This window comes from Anolis sagrei, chromosome 4 (assembly GCF_037176765.1).
Source record: "Anolis sagrei isolate rAnoSag1 chromosome 4, rAnoSag1.mat, whole genome shotgun sequence".
Classification (NCBI taxonomy): domain Eukaryota; kingdom Metazoa; phylum Chordata; class Lepidosauria; order Squamata; family Dactyloidae; genus Anolis; species Anolis sagrei.
Window position 1 is genome coordinate 10,956,735 of NC_090024.1, and position 23,026 is coordinate 10,979,760.

General features: G+C 43.0%; 3 protein-coding genes across 20 annotated transcripts in view; 2 read left to right on the forward strand and 1 right to left on the reverse strand.

The window, feature by feature from the left end:
• The window catches only part of PTK2 (protein tyrosine kinase 2), a 261,253-nt gene extending 252,518 nt beyond the window's left edge, over positions 1 to 8,735 (forward strand). For all 17 annotated transcript variants that reach the window (XM_060775934.2, XM_067467264.1, XM_067467263.1 and 14 more), the window contains 3 exons: positions 3,174 to 3,329; positions 4,405 to 4,485; positions 7,705 to 8,735. In XM_060775934.2, coding sequence (XP_060631917.2) covers positions 3,174 to 3,329; positions 4,405 to 4,485; positions 7,705 to 7,917 — 450 coding nt within the window. In that variant the 3' untranslated portion in view covers positions 7,918 to 8,735. The remainder of the gene's footprint in view (positions 1 to 3,173; positions 3,330 to 4,404; positions 4,486 to 7,704) is intronic.
• A 4,409-nt stretch (positions 8,736 to 13,144) lies between these two features.
• RPLP1 (ribosomal protein lateral stalk subunit P1) lies at positions 13,145 to 17,108 on the reverse strand. The gene is made up of 4 exons (XM_060775919.2): positions 16,896 to 17,108; positions 16,508 to 16,582; positions 13,411 to 13,525; positions 13,145 to 13,281 (listed from the first exon to the last, which is right to left on the reverse strand). The coding sequence occupies exons 1-4, from the start codon at positions 16,965 to 16,967 to the stop codon at positions 13,202 to 13,204; spliced, it is 342 nt and encodes a 113-aa protein (XP_060631902.2). The 5' UTR covers positions 16,968 to 17,108; the 3' UTR covers positions 13,145 to 13,201.
• A 4,710-nt stretch (positions 17,109 to 21,818) lies between these two features.
• The window catches only part of AGO2 (argonaute RISC catalytic component 2), a 55,859-nt gene continuing 54,651 nt past the window's right edge, over positions 21,819 to 23,026 (forward strand). For both annotated transcript variants that reach the window (XM_060775916.2, XM_067467260.1), the window contains exon 1: positions 21,819 to 22,076. In XM_060775916.2, coding sequence (XP_060631899.1) covers positions 22,028 to 22,076 — 49 coding nt within the window. In that variant the 5' untranslated portion in view covers positions 21,819 to 22,027. The remainder of the gene's footprint in view (positions 22,077 to 23,026) is intronic.

Here is a 23,026-nt window from a genome sequence, read left to right on the forward strand (position 1 = left end):
GCACTCAGAAACAGAGAGACCGTTGTGTATTGTTGAACCAAGGCTCCACTCATTCCTCACTCTTGGCTTTTGTGGTTGGGGCCAGTGGGAGTTCTACTTCAACAATATCTATTTTCCTAAGTAGGGTAAATAACAGTTTGGGAAAGGGAAACCCATATCATGCACATTCTGTTTGTCATATTACCAGTATGCCCCTCATCATTTGCCCTTCATCACTGCACATTTGTTGGGTGGCCCTGGATATTTCAAATAGGAAAAATCAGGTCTAACGAAAGAGTGGCCAGTTTGGCTGGGCCAGGATCTCATACACAATCTCAACAGATGGTTTTCATTGTGTTCTTTCAAGTTATTCCCAAATTGTGGGGTTTCCTTGTCAAGATTTGCAGAGAGGGAGTAGGTCCCTGCCTTCCTCAGAAAATTATCCAAGGTCACTCAGTAGGTTTTCATAGCCAAGCGGGGATTCAGACCCTTCTCTCCAGAGTTGTAGTCCAACGTTGAAGCCACCCCTCCATACTGGCTCAGCACTCCTTTTTCAAACTCTTGACATCATGGTTGCACACCCAAAGTCTTTCAACTATTTGAAGGCAATTTTACAGCCATTCTGATCCTAAGACTGCCACAGGGAAGGCAGGGTCACCTTTCTTTAGCCATGTGAATCCTCCTGGAGGTCTTGGGAGCAGAAATGGCAATTTTGCACTGATTTCTGTTTTCAGCCTGGGAGGACCAGGGGGGGGGGGGACCTAGAGCCTTGGCATGTTACACTTTACTCATTCTCTACTCAAGCCTCTTTTCTTAATCTGTCACTTCCATCACACCTGGATTTCACACCTGGTAGTTAAGACTTGGTGGGAGATCTGATATTTTTTTAAAATCTGTAGAGAAAGTGTTACAGAATACATTGCAGTTCTCTTCAATGGAACCTTTTTGTAGTAACAAAGTCCAAGATAAAAGTTCAAGAAGAAAGCTCTTCTAGACGAGCTCCATCACCAGTCTGTTTCCTCCTTGCAGTTTTAACAAGATATCGCATAATTTTTCTTGGGATCTCTAAACACACAGTTTCTTGTGATGCTCTATATTGCATTGGATTCTCCCCCACCCCTCCCTGTGTATATATAAAAACTAGATGTTCATTTATAGAATAACACAGCTGACAACTAGCCCTTATGTATTCCCAGAAGACTCAGAGCTTGTTTGTTGGATCTCTAACCAATCCAATCCATTCCACCTCCACAATCTACATCGCATGAAACTGGAGCTCTACCCCTACATTATGTTTATGCCATTATTAGCTGTCCATGCAACAACGAACCAATAACAGTCTCAGTTTAGATTTTCAGAAAATACTGTTATGATCAAAAGTATCAGGCCATCTACATACCTTTGGATTCTAGAATCCCAAGTGTAGAATGCTAAAAAGGTGTTGCGCAATGCTGGACAGTATTTTCAAGGGATGCTGTCTTTTTTTGTGTGTGCCATCAGTTTAGTTTCTCACATGGCCTAACAACACAAGCAAAAGACTTTGAAATGGATGAAATCCAGCTTAGTAATGCCTTGAAAGATTTCTCCAGCTATTACAAAGATAACCACCTGAAGCTTAACTCTCCCAAGACATAAGTGTGTGCTTTCCACCTATGCAACCGTGAAGCCAACAGGAAATTGAAAGTCACCTGGGAAGGTCAAGAGCTTGAACATTGTTTCCATCCTAAATATCTCGGTGTCACCTTAGATATAGGAAACACTGCTTGAACACCAAGCACAAAGTAGCTGCACGCAATAATATCCTGTGAAAACTTACTGACAGCACATGGAGTGCAGACCCAAAATTAGTAAGAACATTAACCCTAGCCTTGTCTTATTCAACTGCTGAGTATGCCTGTCCTGTTTGGCAGAAGTCTGCCAATGCAAAACAGGTGAACGTAGCATTGAAGGAAACATGCAGAATAATCACAGGATGTCTTAAACCTACACCTCTTGATAAACTCTACAAGCTAGCTGGCATTGCCCCCCCCCCCCCCCCCCCGCGATGTGTGATGGGAAGTTGCTGCTAAATGTGAAAGAAAATAAGGTTGAGCACTCTGAAAGCCACCCACTGCATGGCTACTAGCCTCCTCCCAGCACTCAAATTAAGGAAAAGCTTTATGAGAACTACCACGCCTCTTGGCGTCCCCCCAACAACAGCAAGGGTGTCCCTCTGGGCAACTAAACCAGGAAATCCCAACTGGATCCCCCCCCCCCCCCACGCGCAAGAGTCTTCCTTTAGGGGCAAACCAAGAATGGGCAACTTGGAAGTCCCTGAATAGACTCAGAAGTGGAGAGGGCAGATCAAAAGACAACCTGGCAAAATGGCACTACCTAAAAGAATCCCAAATCTTGTGTGACTGTGGAGCAGAACAGACAACTCCACATCTGTATGCTTGTCCATTGTGCCCTGCCTCATGTACAGAGGAAGAATTGTTGGAGCCGACAGACAATGCCATTGCTGTTGCCCATTTTTGGTCAAAAGATATTTAGCCACCTGCGCACCTTCTATTTTTATCAGTTTTATACTAATTTATGCAATGCTTTTGATACGAAATAAATAAAAAATAAGTTTCTCACATTGAACTTGGTTCTTTAGTTCAGCAGAATTGTGTTGTCATCATGACTAAATTAACTGGGATCTGTGCTGAACCGGATAGAATTTTTGTGGAAAAAACAAAAAGTGTGAATAATTATTTTAAAATAGGAAACACTCTCGGAAACTGATCCAAAATATGAGGAGACCTTTTATTAACATGGATTAATTCTATGAAGATTCACATCCTTAGTCTGAAATCCAATCCAATGTATATGAAGACATCGCAGTGTATTTTAAAATGGGTCACAGCATAATTAATCATTCTCTGGCATGTTTCCATCAAACAGTACTCAAGTATATACCAGAATTCTGTTGAAATGGAGACAGAGATTGGCATGTAGGATTAGGGTCACACAATAACCTCAACATTTTCTCAACTTGGTTTCCAGTTTTTTACCCCGAATCCTAGAGGTCCATGGCCACTGCCCCCTACATGTGTGCCCTGTGTGTTCTGAATTAGCGGCAAGAGTCTTTGTGAAGCAAACTCTTCTTAAAAAGTAGAGCAGTGCCATCTGGTGGGAAGGAATAGGAATATGTGTTGCTTTGTTTCTTCCAGATTCAACCTCAAGAAATCAGCCCTCCCCCAACAGCCAACTTGGATCGTTCCAATGACAAGGTATACGAGAACGTCACGGGACTGGTGAAAGCCGTCATAGAGATGTCCAGCAAAATCCAGCCAGCACCGCCAGAGGAATATGTCCCCATGGTGAAGGTAAGCGAGGGACTCTTTCCTCACAACCTCATGTTGGAGTGTTCACCTTGGAGTCTAAGATCATCTGGGAAGGCCTTGCTCTCCATCCCGCCCTCTTCGCAAACACAAACGGGAATGAGAGACAGCCTCCCCCCCCCCCCCCCCCCCAGTCTGTGGAACACCCTCCCCAGTGAAATTAGGTTAGCTCCATCTCTCCTTTCCTTTAGGAAAAAAAACTCAAATCATGGTGTTGGGACCCGGCATTTGGGTATCAGGTTTAGCAGTAATCGCAATGTTTCATGAGAACTGATAATGGACAGGTTTTGGACTGAGTCTCTGGATGCCGAATTGGATTTGGATGTGGCTATATTGTTGTTAATAATATATTTATAACTTAATGTTTAATGTGTGTTATATTGTTTTGCTTGTAAAACAATTGCTCTTCTCCACACTCACATGTTGTGGATTCCACTTTGTGGCCCCATTTCTTAAGGTTGGCTCTGCATCTCGTGGTACCAGAGCACAGTTTGTTCAGTGCCTTCCAAGTCGCCCAGTTTTCTGTGTGCCCAGGTGGGAGTCTCTCATTTGGTATCAGCCATTGATTGAGGTTCTGGGTTTTAGCCTGCCACTTTTGAACTCCTGCTTGCTGGGGTGTTTCAGAGAGTGTCTCTATAGATTTTAGAAAATGATAAAGATCAAATCCATAGACAAATGAGTTATACAATATTCTTAGCCTTTCCAAAGAATCTTAGATCCGGAAGGAATCATTTGGTCCAGGCAAACACAATTAAAGGTGTTAATCAAACTCTGCTTAAAGGTCTCCAAACATGAGGAGTCCATCAACTCTGAGGCAATCTAATCCACTGTCAAAAAGCTCTTAGAGGTAGAATCTCTTTTCTTCTAATCTGAGTTAGTTCGGGAGGTAGCTAACAACTTAGGAATGCAGAACCGTTCAGAATTGTAGATATCTTATCATCAGTTTTATGCTACATGAACTTCATGCTTTTGAGCAAGGGATCCATTCGTGTCTGTTTATGTTTGTCTTCATTTGGTGTTGTTTCGTATCTCACTAATGTATCATTCTTTTTTCAACTAGGAGGTTGGTTTAGCACTAAGAACTTTACTGGCAACAGTAGATGAAACCATTCCTGTGCTGCCCACCAGCACCCACAGAGAGGTAGGTGGAGCCAATGTGTGGGCACCCAGTGACCGGGTTGCAGCTTACTTGATCTTTGAGTAACACCTCTGAACACTACAGGCTTTAGTTTCTTCTAGTTGTGTCAGTTGAGCGCTAGCATGCATGATGTAGTGGTTTAAACATTGGAATATGACTCTGTAAGCCAGAGTTCAATCCCTCCCCTGACCTTGGAGACTTACTGGGTGGCTTTGGACAAGAAACACTCTCTCAGCCTCTGAGAAGAGTGAAGGCAAACCTCCTCTGGACAAATCTTGAGAAGAAAAATCTACATTTGGTTTGCTTTAGGTTCACCATAAGTCGGATATGACTTGAAAGCCTGTTTTGATATTCCTAGAATTTAGCAGGCTGCCCAAATTTCCTCTGATAGTCCAAACTCATTAAGAGGCTGCAAAGCTTCTCCCAGAACACCCAGTAGTATGCATTTCTATTCTGATAGCACAATGACCAGTAATTCACCATTCTAAGCCTACCTTGTAAACAGAGCAGCTGTTTCCATGTTCTTGGGGGGTGGCGGGGGGAGAGATCAGTGGAATCACTTCCAGCTGTTTGTGGTAGATGGACACACTGCACCTCCAAACCCTTGAGATCCTTGCAAATGCCCATGCGACACATCTAGCTACAGGAAAACAGCTGGCGACATTCTCACTGATTCACCTGCTGACGACATGGAAATAGTTTTGTTGAGGGGTCTGCACTACTTACAAGGTGGTGTAGGAATAGCATTAGGAGACAGCACTCCCGAAATATAGTTGCATGATACAGGATTCCCCCTTTGCAAGATAAGAGAGCCTCCTTCTGTGAATATTCATTTTGGAGTCAATGATCATGTGTGGACCTCATTATTCTGGTTTGAGTTGCCACCTTAGACATAGAACTTACAGACCATAATAACCAGTATTTAAATGTAACACACACACACACATAAACACACACACACACACTTTTATTTTGGCATTCTGGTGTTTGGTCTTACTTTTCCTTTCAGCCAGGGGTGGGAATGATCTTGTTCAGTGGTTCTCAACCTGGGGTCCCCAGATGTTTTTGACCTTCAACTCCCAGAAATCCTAACAGCTGGTTAACTGACTGGGATTTCTGAGAGTTGTAGGCCAAAACACCTGGGGACCCCAGGTTGAGAACCACTGGTCTTGTTGGACTGAAGTTCTCATCAGCCGCTACAGCCCCTGGTGAGGAATGATGGGAGCTGAAGTGTGACCAAGGTGGATCTGCCAGAGATTGAGCTCTCATCTCTGGCTTTTAGGTGCAGAGCAATTGTGATTTATTTCAGCCAGAGTGCACCCATTCGATCTGTTGTTGAGTGGTGCATGAATAGAACAGTAAATCCTATTGATTCACTTGGTCTGCTCTAGTTAGGACTAACAGGATTGGAACACTTTTTGTCAACATTAACCAAAGGTAAAAGAAATGAGAACCATTTGGCTATGACTGAGTCCTAACACAGTCTCCTTTTGCTAGAAGTGTTTGCTGTTCTATAAAACAGTGTGGACTAAATAATTTGACCATCAATGGGCTGTTTACCTGGAAAAGCTTACCTTTCTAAAAATTAGGCAGGCTTTTATAGGGCCTATGATCTGAGGTCACAAAGTGTCAGAAGTGATGGAACAAATAAAAACAACGATCTAGGCATTGCTTTAAAAAACAGCTATACAGGCGATCTTCAAGTTAAGAACAAGATAGGATACACACACTTTGGATAGCATAGGGAAAGGTGCACATCCCTGTGGTGTTTGTTTTGTTGTCTGTGTCCCTGTTCGGAAGATTTGGCTTCACAGTGATAATTGGGATTTGAAACATTTGGCTTATTGTAGAAACAAGGGTTAGTGCAGTGGTTCTCAACCTGTGGGTCCCCAGATGTTTTTGGCCTTCAACTCCCAGAAATCCTAACAGCTAGTAAACTGGCTGGGATTTCTGGGAGTTGTAGGCCAAAACACCTGGGGACCCACAGGTTGAGAACCACTGGGTTAGTGAGAAAGCTTCAGTGGAGAGCCCTTTCCTCCATGATAATAACTCTTCCAGGAGTCCATTTCCTTTCCTTTCGAAGTTTTGGAAATCATAAGAAAATCACAAGTTTTGTAAGTCAGAAGCCATATCTAAAGCGTTTGCATGGCCCGCACCAAATATTTTAGAATCCAAATCGGCCCCATACTTTTTTGTTTTAGTTTTGTAAATCTCGGAAGGCTCCTAAAATCAGACAATTTCATATTTCATGCAAGGCAAGGAAGCAAAGCCAAAGGCTGCCTTAGAGCCTTGTCCTTCCTCTGTGAAATTAATGCAGCCTCGCCATTAGCAGCGGGAAAAAGAGGGAGCAGTGCATTTTTGGAAACAGCACAGAACTTTGGAAAATGTAGTTTGGGAAGGGAGAGGGCCTTTGCCAGAGAATTCAAAAGGTTCTGCCCTTAAACTACATTTCCCAGACTGCACCAGCATCAGAAAGCACCAATCAGCACCAACATATTACCTTTATTATTAAAAAGGGTTTTTTAAAAATAAAAACTTTGAAAATTCTCCAAAAATCAGTGGATAAGTGAAACGTTCTGACAGTGATAAATGAGTTCTACAGATGTAGCAAGTTTCACCCCAGTAGCTTTAAAAATGAGGGAGAAAGGAGCCCCTGAATTTTCCCCCAATTATAGTAATTATGCACAATTACTATAATGAAATAGTATCAGAATTGGGTTGTTGTAGGTTTTTCCGGGCTATATGGCCATGTTCTAGAGGCATTTTCTCCTGACGTTTTGCCTGCATCTATGGCAAGCATCCTCAGACGTTGTGAGGTCTGTTGGAACTAGGAAAAAGGGTTTATATATCTGTGGAATGACATGGGTGTGACAAAGGACTCTTGTCTGTTGGAGCTAGGTGGGCATGTTTCAACTGACCACCTTCATTAGCATTTGAAGGCCTGGCTGAGCCTGGGACAATCTTTTGTTGAGAGGTGATTAGATGTCCTAGATGTTTCCTCTCTGTTGTTTTGCTGTTGTAATCATAAACATCAGGAGAAAATGCCTCTGGAACATGGCCATATAGCCCGGAAAAACCTACAACAACCCAGTGATTCCGGCCATGAAAGCTTTCGACAGTAACAGAATTTTTACTTTAGAGACACTTTAGAAATGAAGTTAGCTTGTCACTTGTATTCTTTATGATTTTGGCCCCATTCTGATTGTTTTCCTTTCTTTGCAGATTGAGATGGCCCAGAAACTCCTGAATTCTGACCTTGCTGAGCTGATCAACAAGATGAAGTTGGCTCAGCAGTATGTTATGACGACCTTGCAGCAGGAGTACAAAAAGCAGATGCTCACGGCGGCTCACGCCCTGGCAGTGGATGCTAAGAACTTGCTGGACGTTATTGACCAGGCCAGGCTAAAATCCATTGGTCAGTCCAGGCCCCACTAGAAGAGAGAGGATGGCGTCACCAAGTCAGCAATATAACCTCCCAGCAGACACGAGGATCGACCCCGTCTAGTCCCAGATTCAGAGCAATTCCCATCTTGCTTAACACAGCGACATTGTGGGTTCTCTCTGCTACAAGCGCTTTTGGGGAAAATAATCAACAATGCCAAGAAAGGTCCAAAATTGACAACGGTGATTTTAATGGAAATGTAACTGTGCAGTTCTTGACAACGGGGCGCCAATGCGGAATGCCATCCTCTTCAAGGTTTGAAACTCCTAAATAAAATATTTGGCAATTGAACTGTTCAAGCTTCAGAACTGAGAGAATTGCAAAGCGAAGAGTTCTGGGAAACCTTGCGGCTGAGAATTCTCGCTTGCAATACGCAAACTGTCCAGACTGGAATCCTTTTTTTTATTATTAGAACACTTAGTGCCGCAAAATGCTAATCACAATTTACAGAGAAAGAAGATTAAAAAGCTATATTTTCAAAGCGTCTCATTTCAGAAACGAACTTAAAACTCCTTCTCTCTTCATCTGTTGTTCCCTGCTGCCCCTCCCTTTCCATGTGGATGCGTGCGATGAACCATTGGAGCGGAAAGTAGTCTAGAACACGCCGGAGAACGTGTCTTTTTTCAACAGAATTACGTGCCAGTTTTTTGTAGCAATGGTTTTCCTTGAAAGTGAAAAACAGAGAAGCTGCTTTGTACCAGAGCAACTCCAAGAGTGCGTTTAGAAGAGAAAAAAAGTTCTGTAACCATACATGTTCCCCATTTTTATATAATTTATAAAGAAAGATTAAAGCCATGATGAATATTTTAAAGCGGCTTGGATTGTTAACTTATCTCCTGAAGCATCTAATCAAAATATTGCGTAGGAAATCGTTTTTCTAGGTGTTATAAATGCTGTATATACAAACTCTTCCTAGATCTAAAGGTGTTGCAACCAGCTGTTTAAAGAACTTCAAAATTGAGTGTAGAATCTGAAATTGGGCCAAGTAACATGTTGCCTCTTTGCAGCCCAGCAAATTTCCATGTTACATGGAAATTAAGTGCCACAGAATCACAAGCGTCTCCTGTTGTGTAGCCTCCGTTAGTTAATGGCTTTGTTTACAATACACACAAGCAGCTTGTGAGTTAGTTGAGCATTTTGCATAGTTGTCAAATCTCCTTAAAATATTTTTTTGATTTACAGTACTTCGATTCCGCCCTTCTCACCCGAAGGGGACTCAGGGCGGATCACAGAACATATATATGGCAAACATTCAATGTCGATTATACAATAACACACACAACAGATAGAAGTATATTTAGGCCTTTTCTCATCATTCTGCATCTTTTGGAGGCTATGCTCGGTTCTGGTCACAGGAGGGTGCTGTCGCTCCATCTCCTTACCAAAGAGCTTTGTTCATAAACTCCGAAACGCCAAGCATAAAAAACCTCCCCGCTTAATGCGGTTCCTATTAATCTACTCACATTGCTGTTTTAGATCCATTAAATGGGCAGGGGAGCTGGGCCGAAAGTCAGGAGCTCACCTTGACCCGGCTTCGAGCTGTCAACCTTTCATTTGGCAAGATTTACTGTAGCTGCATCTGGTTATTAACCTGCTGTGCTAAAGCCAGCTGTTTAGCACAGCATAACCTGAAACACAGCACTGTTTAAGTATTTGTTGCAACAAAATATTTTCCCAGGCTCAGCCAGGCCTTCAAATGCTAATGAAGGTGGTCAGTTGAAACATTCACACCTAGCTCCAGCAGAGAGCTCTTTGCCCCACCCCAGCCATTCCACAGATATATAAACCCATTGTCCTAATTCCAACAGACTTCACTACCTCTGAGGATGCTTGCCATAGATGCAGGCGAAACGTCAGGAGAAATGCCTCTAGAACATGGCCATATAGCCCAAAAAAACCCACAAGAACCTATTTGTTGCATTTTTTATCATGTTCTAAGTGAAAATAGGACACAATTTCATTCAGAACGATCTGGGAGTCTTAGTAGACCACAAGCTGAACATGTTTAGTGTGATATGGCAGCTAAAAAGCCAATGTGATTCTAGAGGTCTAATGTCTAGACCAGGGGTCCTCAAACTTTTTAAACGGAGGGCCAGGTCACAGTACCTCAAACTGGAGGGCCAGATTATAATTTGAAAAAAAACATGGATGAATTCCGATGCACACTGCACATCTTATTTGTAGTGCAAAAAAACCACACACACTTAAAAACAATACAATAATTAAAATGAAGAACAATTTTAACAAATATAAACTTATTAGTATTTCAATTGGAAATGTGGGCCTGTTTTTGGCTGATGAGATAGGATTGTTGTTGTTGTGTGCTTTCAAGTCATTTCAGACTTAGGTTGACCCTGAGTGAGGGCCAGATAAATGACCTTGGAAGGCTGCATCCGGCCCCTGGGCCTTAGTTTGAGGACCCCTGGTCTAGACCAATGGTCCTTAACCTGTGGGTTGTGGATCACCAGTGGGCTACGAGGACTAAAAATCTGGTCTGTGAGCCTCCTCCTTTATTTATTTCCGCTCCTTTCGTGCCACCAGGCACTCCTTCCCTGTCGCTGACAGTGGCATATATTCTGTATCAGAAACTAGAGCTGATGTGGTCTGTCCAAATTCAATTTTCTGAATCAGCACCTCAAACTGGATCTAAAGTTGACCAAAAACTGATTTGTAACCCTTGTGTGCTAATGTTCCTGTTCAAAGTGGTCCCTGGTCAAAAAAAGGTTGGGAACCACTGATCTAGATTGAGGAAACTCATAGTCCCACTCTATTGTGCTTTGGAATAATGTGGTGTCCTGTTCAGGGATAGGGACAAGATGGAATGTGTTCAGGGAAGGGAGACCAAAATGATAAACAGTTCTGAAAGCCAAGCCCTATGAGGAACGGCTGTTCAGCTTGGAGAAAGGAAGGCAAAGAGAATGGGACATGAGAGCCATGTTTAAACACCTTAAAGGATGTCACTTTGAGTGGGAATAAGCTTGTTTTCCGCTGCTCTGGAGACTAGGACATAAAGCAATGTATTCAAATTGTAGGAAAACATAGGAAGAACTTCCTTACAGTAAGAGCTGTTCAGAAGGGAAATGTGTTGCCTTGGAGTGTGATGACGGCTGCCTTTTAGGTTTTTAGCAGATGCTGGATGGCCATCTGTTGGGAGTGCTTTGGGCATCCCTGTATTGGCAGAATGGGGTAGTACTGGATGGTCCTTGGGGCCAGTGACACCAAACAGGCAGCTGGTGGAGGGGCATTAAACTAAGTAACACACATTTTAAGGGCAGCATTAGATAGTCAAACATGTGTTTGACCACTTTTTTGCTAGAAGACGCTAATTAGCAAATACTTCAACCAGCTTTGTACTTGCTTCTATGATTATTTTAAAATAACCCACAGTCTTACATTTCCCATTTTTCTCATGTTCTTCCATATGGAAAAGACTTTCATAATTTGTTTCAGGAGGTATAAGCAATATATGCAAGCTTCTAGAACAATCTGTTTCAAATACTTACTAAAGAACTGGGAATACACAACATAAGTACAAGGAGAAAATACTTATTAAAAATTATACCATAGCCATAGCAACACCCTTTCGAAAAGACAATGTTTTTTCTGTTTGGGTAGCATGCTTCTACCATCAAGCCTTACCTAATGCGTGAGCCAAATTTTATACTTGTTTTATCCTAATTGATCACTCCACCCAGGAACCAAAAAGTTTACGTAGTGGCTCAAAAAAGTCTTTGTAGTGAAGCCTCCTTCCTTAGGCACATGGAAGTGAAATGCCCAAGATCATTTTTATACCTCTGAATGAGGCTGCATATGTGAATACAGAAATGCAAAACTTGTAGGCATGCTGATGACATAAGTTCAGTTTTGATGAGACTATGTAGCCTAATTTGGAAAAAATCTTTTTCCTGGCTTTAAAGTGTTATTTCCGTTTAATTGTGCGGCGTTTACTTTGAAAGTAGTTCTTATACTCCAGAAACTTCATTTTTGTGATTGCCACAAATTTACATTGAATTGGTTGAGACTCAGTGAGATACTCACTGAAAAACTATAGCAAAATGTGCTGCAGGAATGTCCCTCCCACTAAAACAAAGTTTTTGCAGTTTAAACCTTTTCCATGTTTTTATGATCTAACCAGTAAGGAAATCACCTTTATAAAACCAGGAGCAAAAATGTGTTAACATAGTGCGATAGGAAAGAAGTTGCCTAAAGCTCAGGTGAGTGAATAACCACTTTTATTGGGTGTGCTAGCTGGGAATCTAAAAGGAGTTGCGAGAAACTGGCTGACCGCCTTTGTGCACCTGGCGTGTCAACTAGTGTTATGTGTGTAACCTGCCAGGAAACAATTACTATTGATGTGCTGGTGGGTAAAGGTTTCCTCTGACACTAAGTCCAGTTGTGTCAGACTCTGGGGGTTGGTGCTCATCTCCATTTCTAAGCCGAGGAGCCAGTGTTGTCCGTAGACACCTCCAAGGTCATGTGGCCAGTATGACTTCATGGCGCGCTGCTACCTTTGCGCCGGAGCAGTACCTATTGATCTACTCATATTTGCATGTTTTTGAACTGCTAGGTTGGCAGAAGCTGGGTCTAACAGCGGGAGCTCACCCCGCTCCCCGGATTCAAACCTGCAACCTTTCTATCGGCAAGTTCAGCAGGTTTAACCCACTGCCCTACCAGGGGCTCCAGTGCTGGTGGATGTATTTCAATTCTATTTCTCTTTCCCATCCTCTTTTGCAGTTTTATTTTGTCCAGAGATGGGATGACCAGGATGACCGACGTGTTCTGTAATGTTTTTATGTATTCCTGTTACTACTTATTTTAATTTAGCCTCTGGTTTAGAGATTGGCCTGCATGCTCCATGCAGAATAATGAAGGTTGTTCTTGACTGAGGTATCACGTGAGCAAATTGTACTGAGTCTACAAAAACCTATCCTCTCAGTTACATCTCAAAGGTGCTCCAAGATCCTTTTACTAAGCTGATATTCCAGACTAACATGCATATGCCCAGGAAGTTCATTTCCTGAGTGAATTCATGGTGAAAGAAATACTGATAACCAGCAGAATAAAAGACTCCCTCCCAGCACAGCAGTAACAGATCGTTGCCCTTTGGCAATTCATGTGAGACTGGCTAATAGAAATGACAACAGAGGTCCTGGATGTGAGAAATGCTGCACCCCTCAATTACAGGCAGATGATGGTTCTTAGGAGTCTTGCACAGGAAAGTTTCAAAAGTCAGATTTTATTTACACTTTTGTATTTTGTTATAGTACAAAAGCTGGCTTAGTCAAAGAGACCAAAGCCCATGTCGTCATCAGATTCTTCCGACTCTTCTTTTTTCTCTTCCTCTTTCTTTTCCTCGGCTGCAAAACATAATAAATATTGTATTATCAAAATATTGTGTTGTTATTGCGAGGGGCAGCTGCCCTTAGGAACAACAGAGACCCTTATGGGCAACATGTGCCAACCCAGCCATGAAGAAGTTCACTCACCAGGAGCAGCACCGCCAGCCGGGGCCCCTCCGCCCGCAGGGGCCGCAGCAGCCGGGGCCCCACCTCCGACTCCTACGTTGCAGATGAGACTCCCAATGTCCATGTTGGCCAAGGCCTGGAGACACCAAACAGGATCATCAGGAAAAAGCAAGGTTTCAGCAGATCTGGCTAAACGGTAGGCTGGTTTCACAATACCAACCTAAACATACCATTACATTTATTTATTTAGTACACTTGTATACCGCTAATATCTCAGCCTGTGCGGCGACTCATTGCGCTACATAATCTCAAAATGCTTAAGTTGTAAGGAGGGAAAAAAGTCCTGTTATTTACAAAAAGATATTGGCTGGAATTTTGAATTGGACTTACAGATTTAAAACCTAGAGTTGTACGTCCGTAACTAAAGTGTATTCACAAAGACCACGTATTTGTCATGACAGTATACTGCCACTGGGTAGAAGTCCTCCCAATCTGGCCATGACAACCACTAGCTGCTGTGAGGCTTGTTCTCCTGTCAGACAAAGACCTGCATTCACCCACCAGCAATCTCTCGTGGTGAGAAAAGAGGTATACAAATACTGTAAATATATAAAATAAATCTTTGGCACAAACATGGTTCTGCCTCCACACTAGGAATCACTGTAGGAAATGGTTCTTAACATCAATAAGACCAAGGAGCTCATAGTGGACTATAGGAAGAAGAGACCGAAAATTCAGCCCTTGCCATGAATACTTGGTTTGCATGCTTTAGAAAAACACCTGTGTTCACTGGTAAACCCCTAGCTTTACTGGAAAACGACCTATAAATTTATTTATTTTATTATTTATTTACGGCATTTATATGCTGCCCTTCTCACCCCGAAGGGGACTCAGAGCGGCTTACAATATATATTTTCATACAATATATTATATTATTAGCATAGTACAATATCAGTATATATTACTATATTGCATTATACCATTATATTGTAATATTATTAGTAATATTACATGTAATGTAAATATATAATTATAATATTGAATTATTACTAGTATTATATTGTATTACATTATAATATCATATGTATATACAATATACTATATTATATTATCAGTAAAGACAAGATGGAAAATTATTATATAGTACAATATAATATATAATACTAATATTGTGCTATGCTGATAATATATATACACATTTAATATGAATAATAGTATCTAATGTAATACAAAAGAATACTAATATTGTGCTATGCTAATAAAATAATATATATACATATAATAGTATTATATATAATGGCACTCCATGCAGTCATGCTGGCCACATGACCTTGGAGGTGTCTATGGACAACACCAGCTCTTTGGCTTAGAAATGGAGATGAGCACCACACCCAAGAGTCAGACATGACCGGACTTAATGTCAGGGGACAACCTGACCTTACCTTAAAATAATAGTATTATAACTTGAAAACAACATATACATTATCTTGTGATTTAAAACTGTGGCACCTGTACCCTAATCCTATAGCCTTCTAGACTAGCACTTGATATCTCCTCGCCTCGTGGTAATAACGCATAAGACCACTTTTACTAGCAGGCTTATGTTTGGCCTGTGGGGGAAGGGTGATTGGGAAACTGTTTTAATCTGTTGTATTCCATCCATGTTTTAACTATTTTATAATTTGAAATGTTATATTTATTATTTGTATTAATATTGAGACATTGAATTTTGCTATAATTTGTAAGCTAATCTGATTCCCCTTCAGGGTGAGAAGAGCAGGGTAAAAATATAGTAAATAAATAAATAAAAATGTTATAGAATACTATCCTAAAATTATATACATTTTATAATAGTATTATAAAGTAATACAATCTAATCCTAATAATACAATATATTAATGATGTGCTATGCCAATACATTTATTTATTTATAGTATTTATATTTCACTCTTCTCACCCCACAGGGGACTCAGGGCAGATTACAATGTACATATACGTGGCAAACATTAAATGCCATAAGCACACAACATATATAGACAGGCACACAGAAGCTATTTAACATTCCAGCTTTCATGAGGGTATTCTGGCCACCAGGGGAATTGTCGCTTCACCATCCATTAGTGACAATGGAGTACTTCCTCATAGAATCATCGAATCAAAGAGTTGGAAGACACCTCATGGGCCATCCAGTCCAACCCACTGCCAAGAAGCAGGAATATTGCATTCAAATCACCCCTGACAGATGGCCATCCAGCCTCTGCTTAAAAGCTTCCAAAGAAGGAGCCTCCACCACACTCCGGGGCAGAGAGTTCCACTGCCGAATGGCTCTCACAGTCAGGAAGTTCTCCATTCTTTTTGCATAGTCGCTGAAGATTTTTATGGCGTCGTAAATTAGTTAAATTAGCCTCCCCGCATAAGTGGTGCCTAAATTTCCTACTTGACAGATGCAATTCTTTCGGGCTGCAGAAGCCGACAGCAAGCTACACAACAGTCGGAAGCGCACTCCGACCCCGGCTGGCTTCGAACTCATGACCTTTTGGTCAGTAGTGATCTTAATGCAGCTGACTCCCAGCCAGCTGCACTACAGTCGGTGCAATACATACACAGAGTATAATTTTAAGTTGTCATGTTTTTAATTGTGAGCCACTTTTGAGTCTCCTAATGTAGAGATGCAGTGGGTTAAACCCCTGTGCCAGCAGGACTGAAGACCGACAGGTCACAGGTTCGAATCCAGGGAGAGGCAGTTGAGCTCCCTCTATCAGCTCCAGGGGACATGAGAGAAGCCTCCCACAAGGATGATAAAACATCAAATCATCGTCCCCTGGGCAACGTCCTTGCAGATGGCCAATTCTCTCACACCAGAAGCGACTTGCCGTTTCTCAAGTCGCTCCTGACATGGCAAAAAAAGTGGGATGCAAGTTAATAAATATTAACCTGCAAGTATCTGAAATTTTCAGCAGCTACCTGATATCTGCTCTCATGAGCTAGAAGCTATTCATTGAATCCCTTGATATTGGCAACCCATCAGTATCCCATTACGAGGCACTTACAAAAGATCCCAACGCTGATACTGGCCATCCAACGAAAACCCAGTGATAAATGTTGGGATTGAATTTACCTTTGCAAACAGGCCAGGCCAGAAAGGTTCCACATTGACGCCTGCTGCTTTGATGAGAGCATTGATCTTGTCCTCCTAAAACCAAAGAATATGACATAGTCAGATACTATAAAGCAGGTTTATTTGGATGCAGGCATGGGCCGGTAGGCTGTTAGGAATTGTGGGAGTTGGAGTCCAAAACCCCCGGAGGGGAGGGCCCAAGTTGGCCCATGTATTAGCTCCGCGCATGCGCCCTCGCTCTTCCCAAGTTTGCCCATGCTTGCTTCCCAGCATTGCCTCCACGCATGCGCCCTCGCTCCTCCCGTTTGCCTTTGCATGCTTCCCAGCATTGCCTCCGCGCATGCGCCCTCGCTCCTCCCCGGCCTCCTTCCCTACTTCAGGCACTGACCGTGATGGCAACCTCGTCGTCGTGGAGGATGAGGGCGGAGTAGATGCAGGCGAGCTCGGAGACGGAGGCCATGGCGGGTCCGGAGAGGGGAAGAAGAGGGCGCGGTGCTGGTCGCCGGCTGGAAACTCGGCCTTAGCTTCGTCGGAAGGACGCAGCACCTTGTGCGCTCCGGCCTGAGGCAGAACAAGGAAAGGAAGGCCTCGCGCCCGCCGCGCCGCTTATCAAGCCCGTCTCGTCCAATCAGCAGCCGCCTCGGGACAGCGCGCTGGCCAATAAGCGACTCCTTTGTGTTTCTCGAGGGCCAATCGCGTCAGAGAGCGAGGGTGGGCCTCATGGGTTGGTCGGCCGGGTTTGCGCGAGAGTTCGCGAAGCCAATCAGAGCGAGGCATGCTCCCCGGTGAGACAAAACCGCGTGGTGTGAAAGCAAGAGCGTCCAATCAGCGAAGGACTTGTTGGCGCTTATAGAGATAGAAATTTTAAAGATGGCCACCGGGAGATTCAGGCCTTAAAGCGCCTTAGAGTTATAGAGCGTGTTCATAGAATCAGAATCATAGAATCAAAGAGTTGGAAGAGACCTCATGGGCCATACAGTCCACCCCATTCGGCCAAGAAGCAGGAATATTGCATTCAAATCACCCCTGACAGATGGCCATCCAGCCTCTGCTTAAAAGCCTCCAAAGAAGGAGCCTCCACCACACTTTCAATTAAAAACCTTATAAGGCAACTTAAAACGTACCAATATACAAAATAAAACAGTATTATCATTATATATTATTGTATATTATCAGTGGTATAATAACTAATATATTAATTAGTGGTATATTAATATTATACCAATTATAATTAATATTCTTATGTATTATTATAATTAATATATTTCTATTATATTGTATAATTATATTGTGAAGATTGTATACATTACAATATTATTTATAATATATGTCTATACAATACAATACAACCAGAGATATGTAGTCACCTACGGATGTGAGAGCTGGACCTTAGGGAAGGCTGAGCGAAGGAACATAGATGCTTTTGAGCTGTGGTGTTGGAGGAAAGTGCTGAGAGTGCCTTGGACTGCGAGAAGATCCAACCAGTCCATCCTCCAGGAAATAAAGCCCGACTGCTCATTGGAGGGAAGGATACCAGAGACAAAGTTGAAGTCCTTTGGCCACATCATGAGGAGACAGCAAAGCCTAGAGAAGACAATGATGCTGGGGAAAGTGGAAGGCAAAAGGAAGAGGGGCCGACCAAGGGCAAGATGGATGGATGGCATCCTTGAAGTGACTGGACTGACCTTGAGGGAGCTGGGGGTGGTAACGGCCGACAGGGAGCTCTGGCGTGGGCTGATCCATGAGGTCACGAAGAGTCGGAGACGAATGAACGAATGAACAACAAAATACAATACAATATTAGTGTTATATATATTATTATATAGTATAATATTGTCTTACTATTAATATAAGTTTATACAGTATATTAGCATAGCACAATATTAGTATTATACTATACGTAGTATATTATACTATATATACGGTGGCGCAGTGGGTTAAAGACCAGGAGGTCTCTTCCAACTCTTTGATTCTATGTAAACCCCACTTGCCTAGTTTCCAATAAATCTCGCAAACTCTGAGGATGCCTGCCCTAGATGCTGGCGAAACGTCAGGAGAAAATGCTTCTGTAACATGGCCATACAGCCCAAAAAACTTACAGCAACCCAGTGAATCTGGCCATGAAAGCCTTCGATAAGACAATAGAATCAAAGAGTTGGCAGAGACCTCATGGGCCATCCAGTTCAACCCCATTCTGCCAAGAAGCAGGAATATTGCATTCAAATCACCCCTGACAGATGGCCATCCAGCCTCTGTTTAAAAGCTTCCAAAGAAGGAGCCTCCACCACACTCCGGGGCAGAGAATTCCACTGCTGAACGGCTCTAATAATAATAATTGTGCAGAAGCCATTGTTATTATGTTTGTGTTTAACTGTTAGAGTATGTATTTTTGTTTGTAACAGTAGCTAAAACTGGAGTCATCTGGTTTGAATCCACAGTGAGCGTTGCCAAGGAGACGAGGCTGGCTAGCTCATGAGAGGGAGAAGTGAGCGGAGCCAAGCAGGAAACGTTATGTGCGTTTTTAAAAAAGGCCAGAGAGTGAGGCTTGGAAAGGCCTGAGAGAGAGGCTTGTGTGTGAGCGGCTGGTGTTTTTTCAGTCTAGGAGGGCTGAAGAAACCTGGCCAGATTCTTTAGTCAAAGAAGACAAACGGAAGCCTAGTTAAGATCCCTAGTTAAGGAAGGACTAGAGATCAGAGATTTGATCGAGGGAAGATCAAATTGAAAGGCTATTTGTAGTAGTGAAACATTGTTCACTAGAGAGCTTCACTTCAGTGAAAGTTAGCCACAAGCTGTGTTATTTATTTATTTATTTATTTATTTACTGTGCTTATATACCGCTGTTCTCAGCCCGGGGGCGACTCACAGCGGTGTACAACATAGAGAGGACAGGGTGCAAATTACAAGACACAATCTAAAATCAATCTAGCAATAACAAAAAACATCGTCATCAACAACATCAACAATATCAATAATACAAAAAGCCATTTGCGTCGTCTCATCGTTAAACCACAATCCAGTATCATTTTCCGTTGTTCCATTCCTGTCGTCATTACCAATTATTGCACTTCTTGTTCGAACGCCTTCTTGAACAGGCAGGTCTTTAGTTTCCTGTGGAATATCATCAGGGAAGGAGCCAGTCTGATGTCCATGGGAAGGGTGTTCCACAGCCGAGGAGCCACCACCAAGAAGGCCCTGTCTCTTGTCCCCGCCAGGTGTGCCTGTGAGGCAGGCGGGATCGAGAGCAGGGCCTCCCCGGACGATCTCAAAGTCCCCGTGGGCTCGTAGGCCAAGATGCGGTCATATAAGTATCTTGGGCTGGAACCGTTTATCTGGAAGAGTGGACTGTATTATAAACCACATGATGTTCAAAGTTCCATAAGTTATTTAACAGCCTGCAACTATAAGCTTTGTACACAATAAAGTTGTTATCTTTGTTGAAAACCGTCTCATCTCAACTAATCTGCGTCTGTAGAGCCAGATCTCATCGGTGGTACCTCAAACTGTTGGTGGCCGTTACCTTAATTTACAAATAATAATTGGCCTCCTCCATAATATTCTCTTCTACACCATTGAGGCCTGAGGTAAATTCCCTCCATAACACCCACATCTGTACAGTTGGTGGCAGCGGTGAGATTAAAAAGTGCCTGAGGTAAAATACTTCCATTATTAGGACCTCAGCAACACACAAGCACCTCCTCGCAACTGGTGATAGCGGTGGGGATCTTCAAAGCTAAAATCCCTATACCCTGTCCATTGTTGAGTTCACATCTTCCCAATAATAATAATGAGTCTTGTTTTCTATTTGTTTCGTGTGAGCGAAAAGCAGGCCCACTTGAGGGTGGCTCCGAGGCGGGAAACCCTGAGGAGGGTTGTTTGAGGGAAGAGAAGGCCGCATCTCTGAGGGCGAGGCCTGGTGGAAGTCCTGAGGCAAGAGCGGCCTCCCTCCCTCCTTCCTTTCTATGACTATATATATATTTATTATTTATTTATTTATTAATGCACTTGTATACCGCTAATATCTCAGCCTAAATCGGCGACTCATTGCGGTTTACAACATTTAAAAAACAATATTCAGTTAAAAGCATAAAACACATATACAGTACAAATTATTGGGCCACCAATAACAATCCTATGCATCTCATAACTGGAATCGTAATCCAAAATTCATCGTCCGTGTATAACCAATCCTTAGTCATCACAATTCGTTACAACGGATTAACCGAATGCTTGTTTAAACATCCATGTCTTCAATCTTTTCCGAAACACCATCAGCGAAGGGGCTGATCGTACCTCTATGGGGAGGGTGTTCCAAAGCCGGGGGGCCACCACAGAAAAGGCCCTATCTCTCGTCCCCGCCAGCCGAGCTTGAGAAGCAGGCGGGATCGAGAGCAGGGTCTCCCCGGAAGATCTCAAACTCCTGGTGGGTTCATAGGCAGAGATGCAGTCAGATAGGTAGCTTGGGCCGGAACCGTTTAGGGCTTTAAAGGCCAACGCCAGCACTTTGAATTCAGCCCGGTAGCAGATCGGTAGCCAGTGGAGTTGGCGCAACAGGGGGGTTGTATATATATAATCATAATAATAATACTACAGTGTGTGTGTATATATATATATATAGTAAGCCGCTCTGAGTCCCCTTCGGGGTGAACAATAATAATAATAATAAAAAATTATTCGGGGTGAATAATAATAAATAATAAATAAGGGGACTCAGAGCGGCTTATATATATACATAGTGTGTGTGTGTATATATATATATAACGATAATACAGTATATGAACTTGGATGTGTCTATGGACAACGCCAGCTTTTTGGCTTTGAAATGGAGATGTGTCTGACTCGGGGTTGGTGCTCATCTCAATTTCAAAGCCGAAAAGCCGGCGTTGTCCACAGACACATCCAAGTTCATGTGGCCTGCATGACTGCCTGGAGCCCTGTTACCTGCAACCAGCCAGGTATTGAAGCTGCAAGGCTATTCAATGTGAGTCAAGGAAGCCAACTGAAACACTCACACTTGCCCCAAACAGACAAAATAATGCTTTCTTCCACCCTGGACCTCAATCCACAGATTCCAGCCATGAAAGCCTTCGACCAGACAATAATAATAATAATAATAATAATAATAATAATAATGAGTCTTGTTTGTATTTGTTTCGTGTGAGGGGAAAGCAGGCCCACTTGAGGGCGGCTCCGAGGCGGGAAACCCTGAGGAGGCTTCTTTGAGGGAAGAGGAGGCCGCATCTCTGAGGGCGAGGCCTAGTGGAAGGCCTGAGGCGAGAGCGGCCTCCCTCCCTCCTTGCGTGGCTCCTCCTCCTCCCGCTTCCCTCCGCCTCTTCCCTCCGCCTCCTCCGTCTCTCTGGGCCTGAGGCCGCCTGGCCCGGGGACTCCTTCCCTCCTCGGTCGGGGAGAGAAGCAGAACGACGACGAGGAGGAGGAGGCGGCCCAGGAGGAGGCGGCGGGTTCCCACCGTCCCTCAAGAAGGAGAAGGAGAAGCAGAAGCAGCAGCCGAGTCTCCACTCCGCCATGTATTCCGCGGGGGGCTCTTCCCCCGTCGCGGGAGCCGCCGGGCCCGGTGAGAAGCAACTTTGTGGAGCCTTATTTACAGATTTGGGGAAACGAGGCCTAGTGGGGAGCACGAGGCGCCGCTAACAGTAGGAGGGAGAGCGGGGGGGGGGGAGGGGGGAGTTTCTGAAGCTCAGCACGCGCCTATGCTTTTGCCTGCCCGCCCGCCTTGCTGCCCTTACCCTTTTGGGCCTCTGCGCTCGCCGTCGTTTTTGGCCGCCTTCTCTCTCTCTCTCTCATTTGAAGCCTGCCTCCCCTGAAATGGCCCCACATCAGGGCCCCTGCGGAAGAGGCTGCTTTCCCACCATTATTGGCACCCACAAAGGCCACAGGAGGGTATTGAGAATCATGGGTATCATCTACAGCAGGCCTGGGCCAACTTGGGCCCTTCAGGTGTTTTGGACTACAACTCCCACCATCCCTAACAGCCATGCAGGCGAAACGTCAGGAGAGAATGCCTCTAGAACATGGTAGGCTGTTAGGGATGGTGGGAGTTGTAGTCCAAAACACCTGAAGGGCCCAAGTTGGCCCAGGCCTGCCACAATCCACAACTACGTAATCCTAACCTAATTATTATAATTATAAAATAATACTATGTTATATATAATAATACTTTATGGTATACTGTATTATTATTATTATTATTATTATTATAGTGGATAATAATAACAACCGAATTATTATTATAAAATAATACTTTATTATATATAATAATACTTTATGGTATACTGTATTATTATTATTATTGTGGATAATAATAACAACCTAATTATTGTTATAAAATAATACTTAATTATATATAATAATACTTTATGGTATACTGTATTATTATTATTATTATTGTGGATAATAACAACCTAATTATTATTCTAAAATAATACTATATTATATATTATAATACTTTACAGTATACTGTATTATTATTATTATTATTATTATTATTATTGTGGATAATAATAA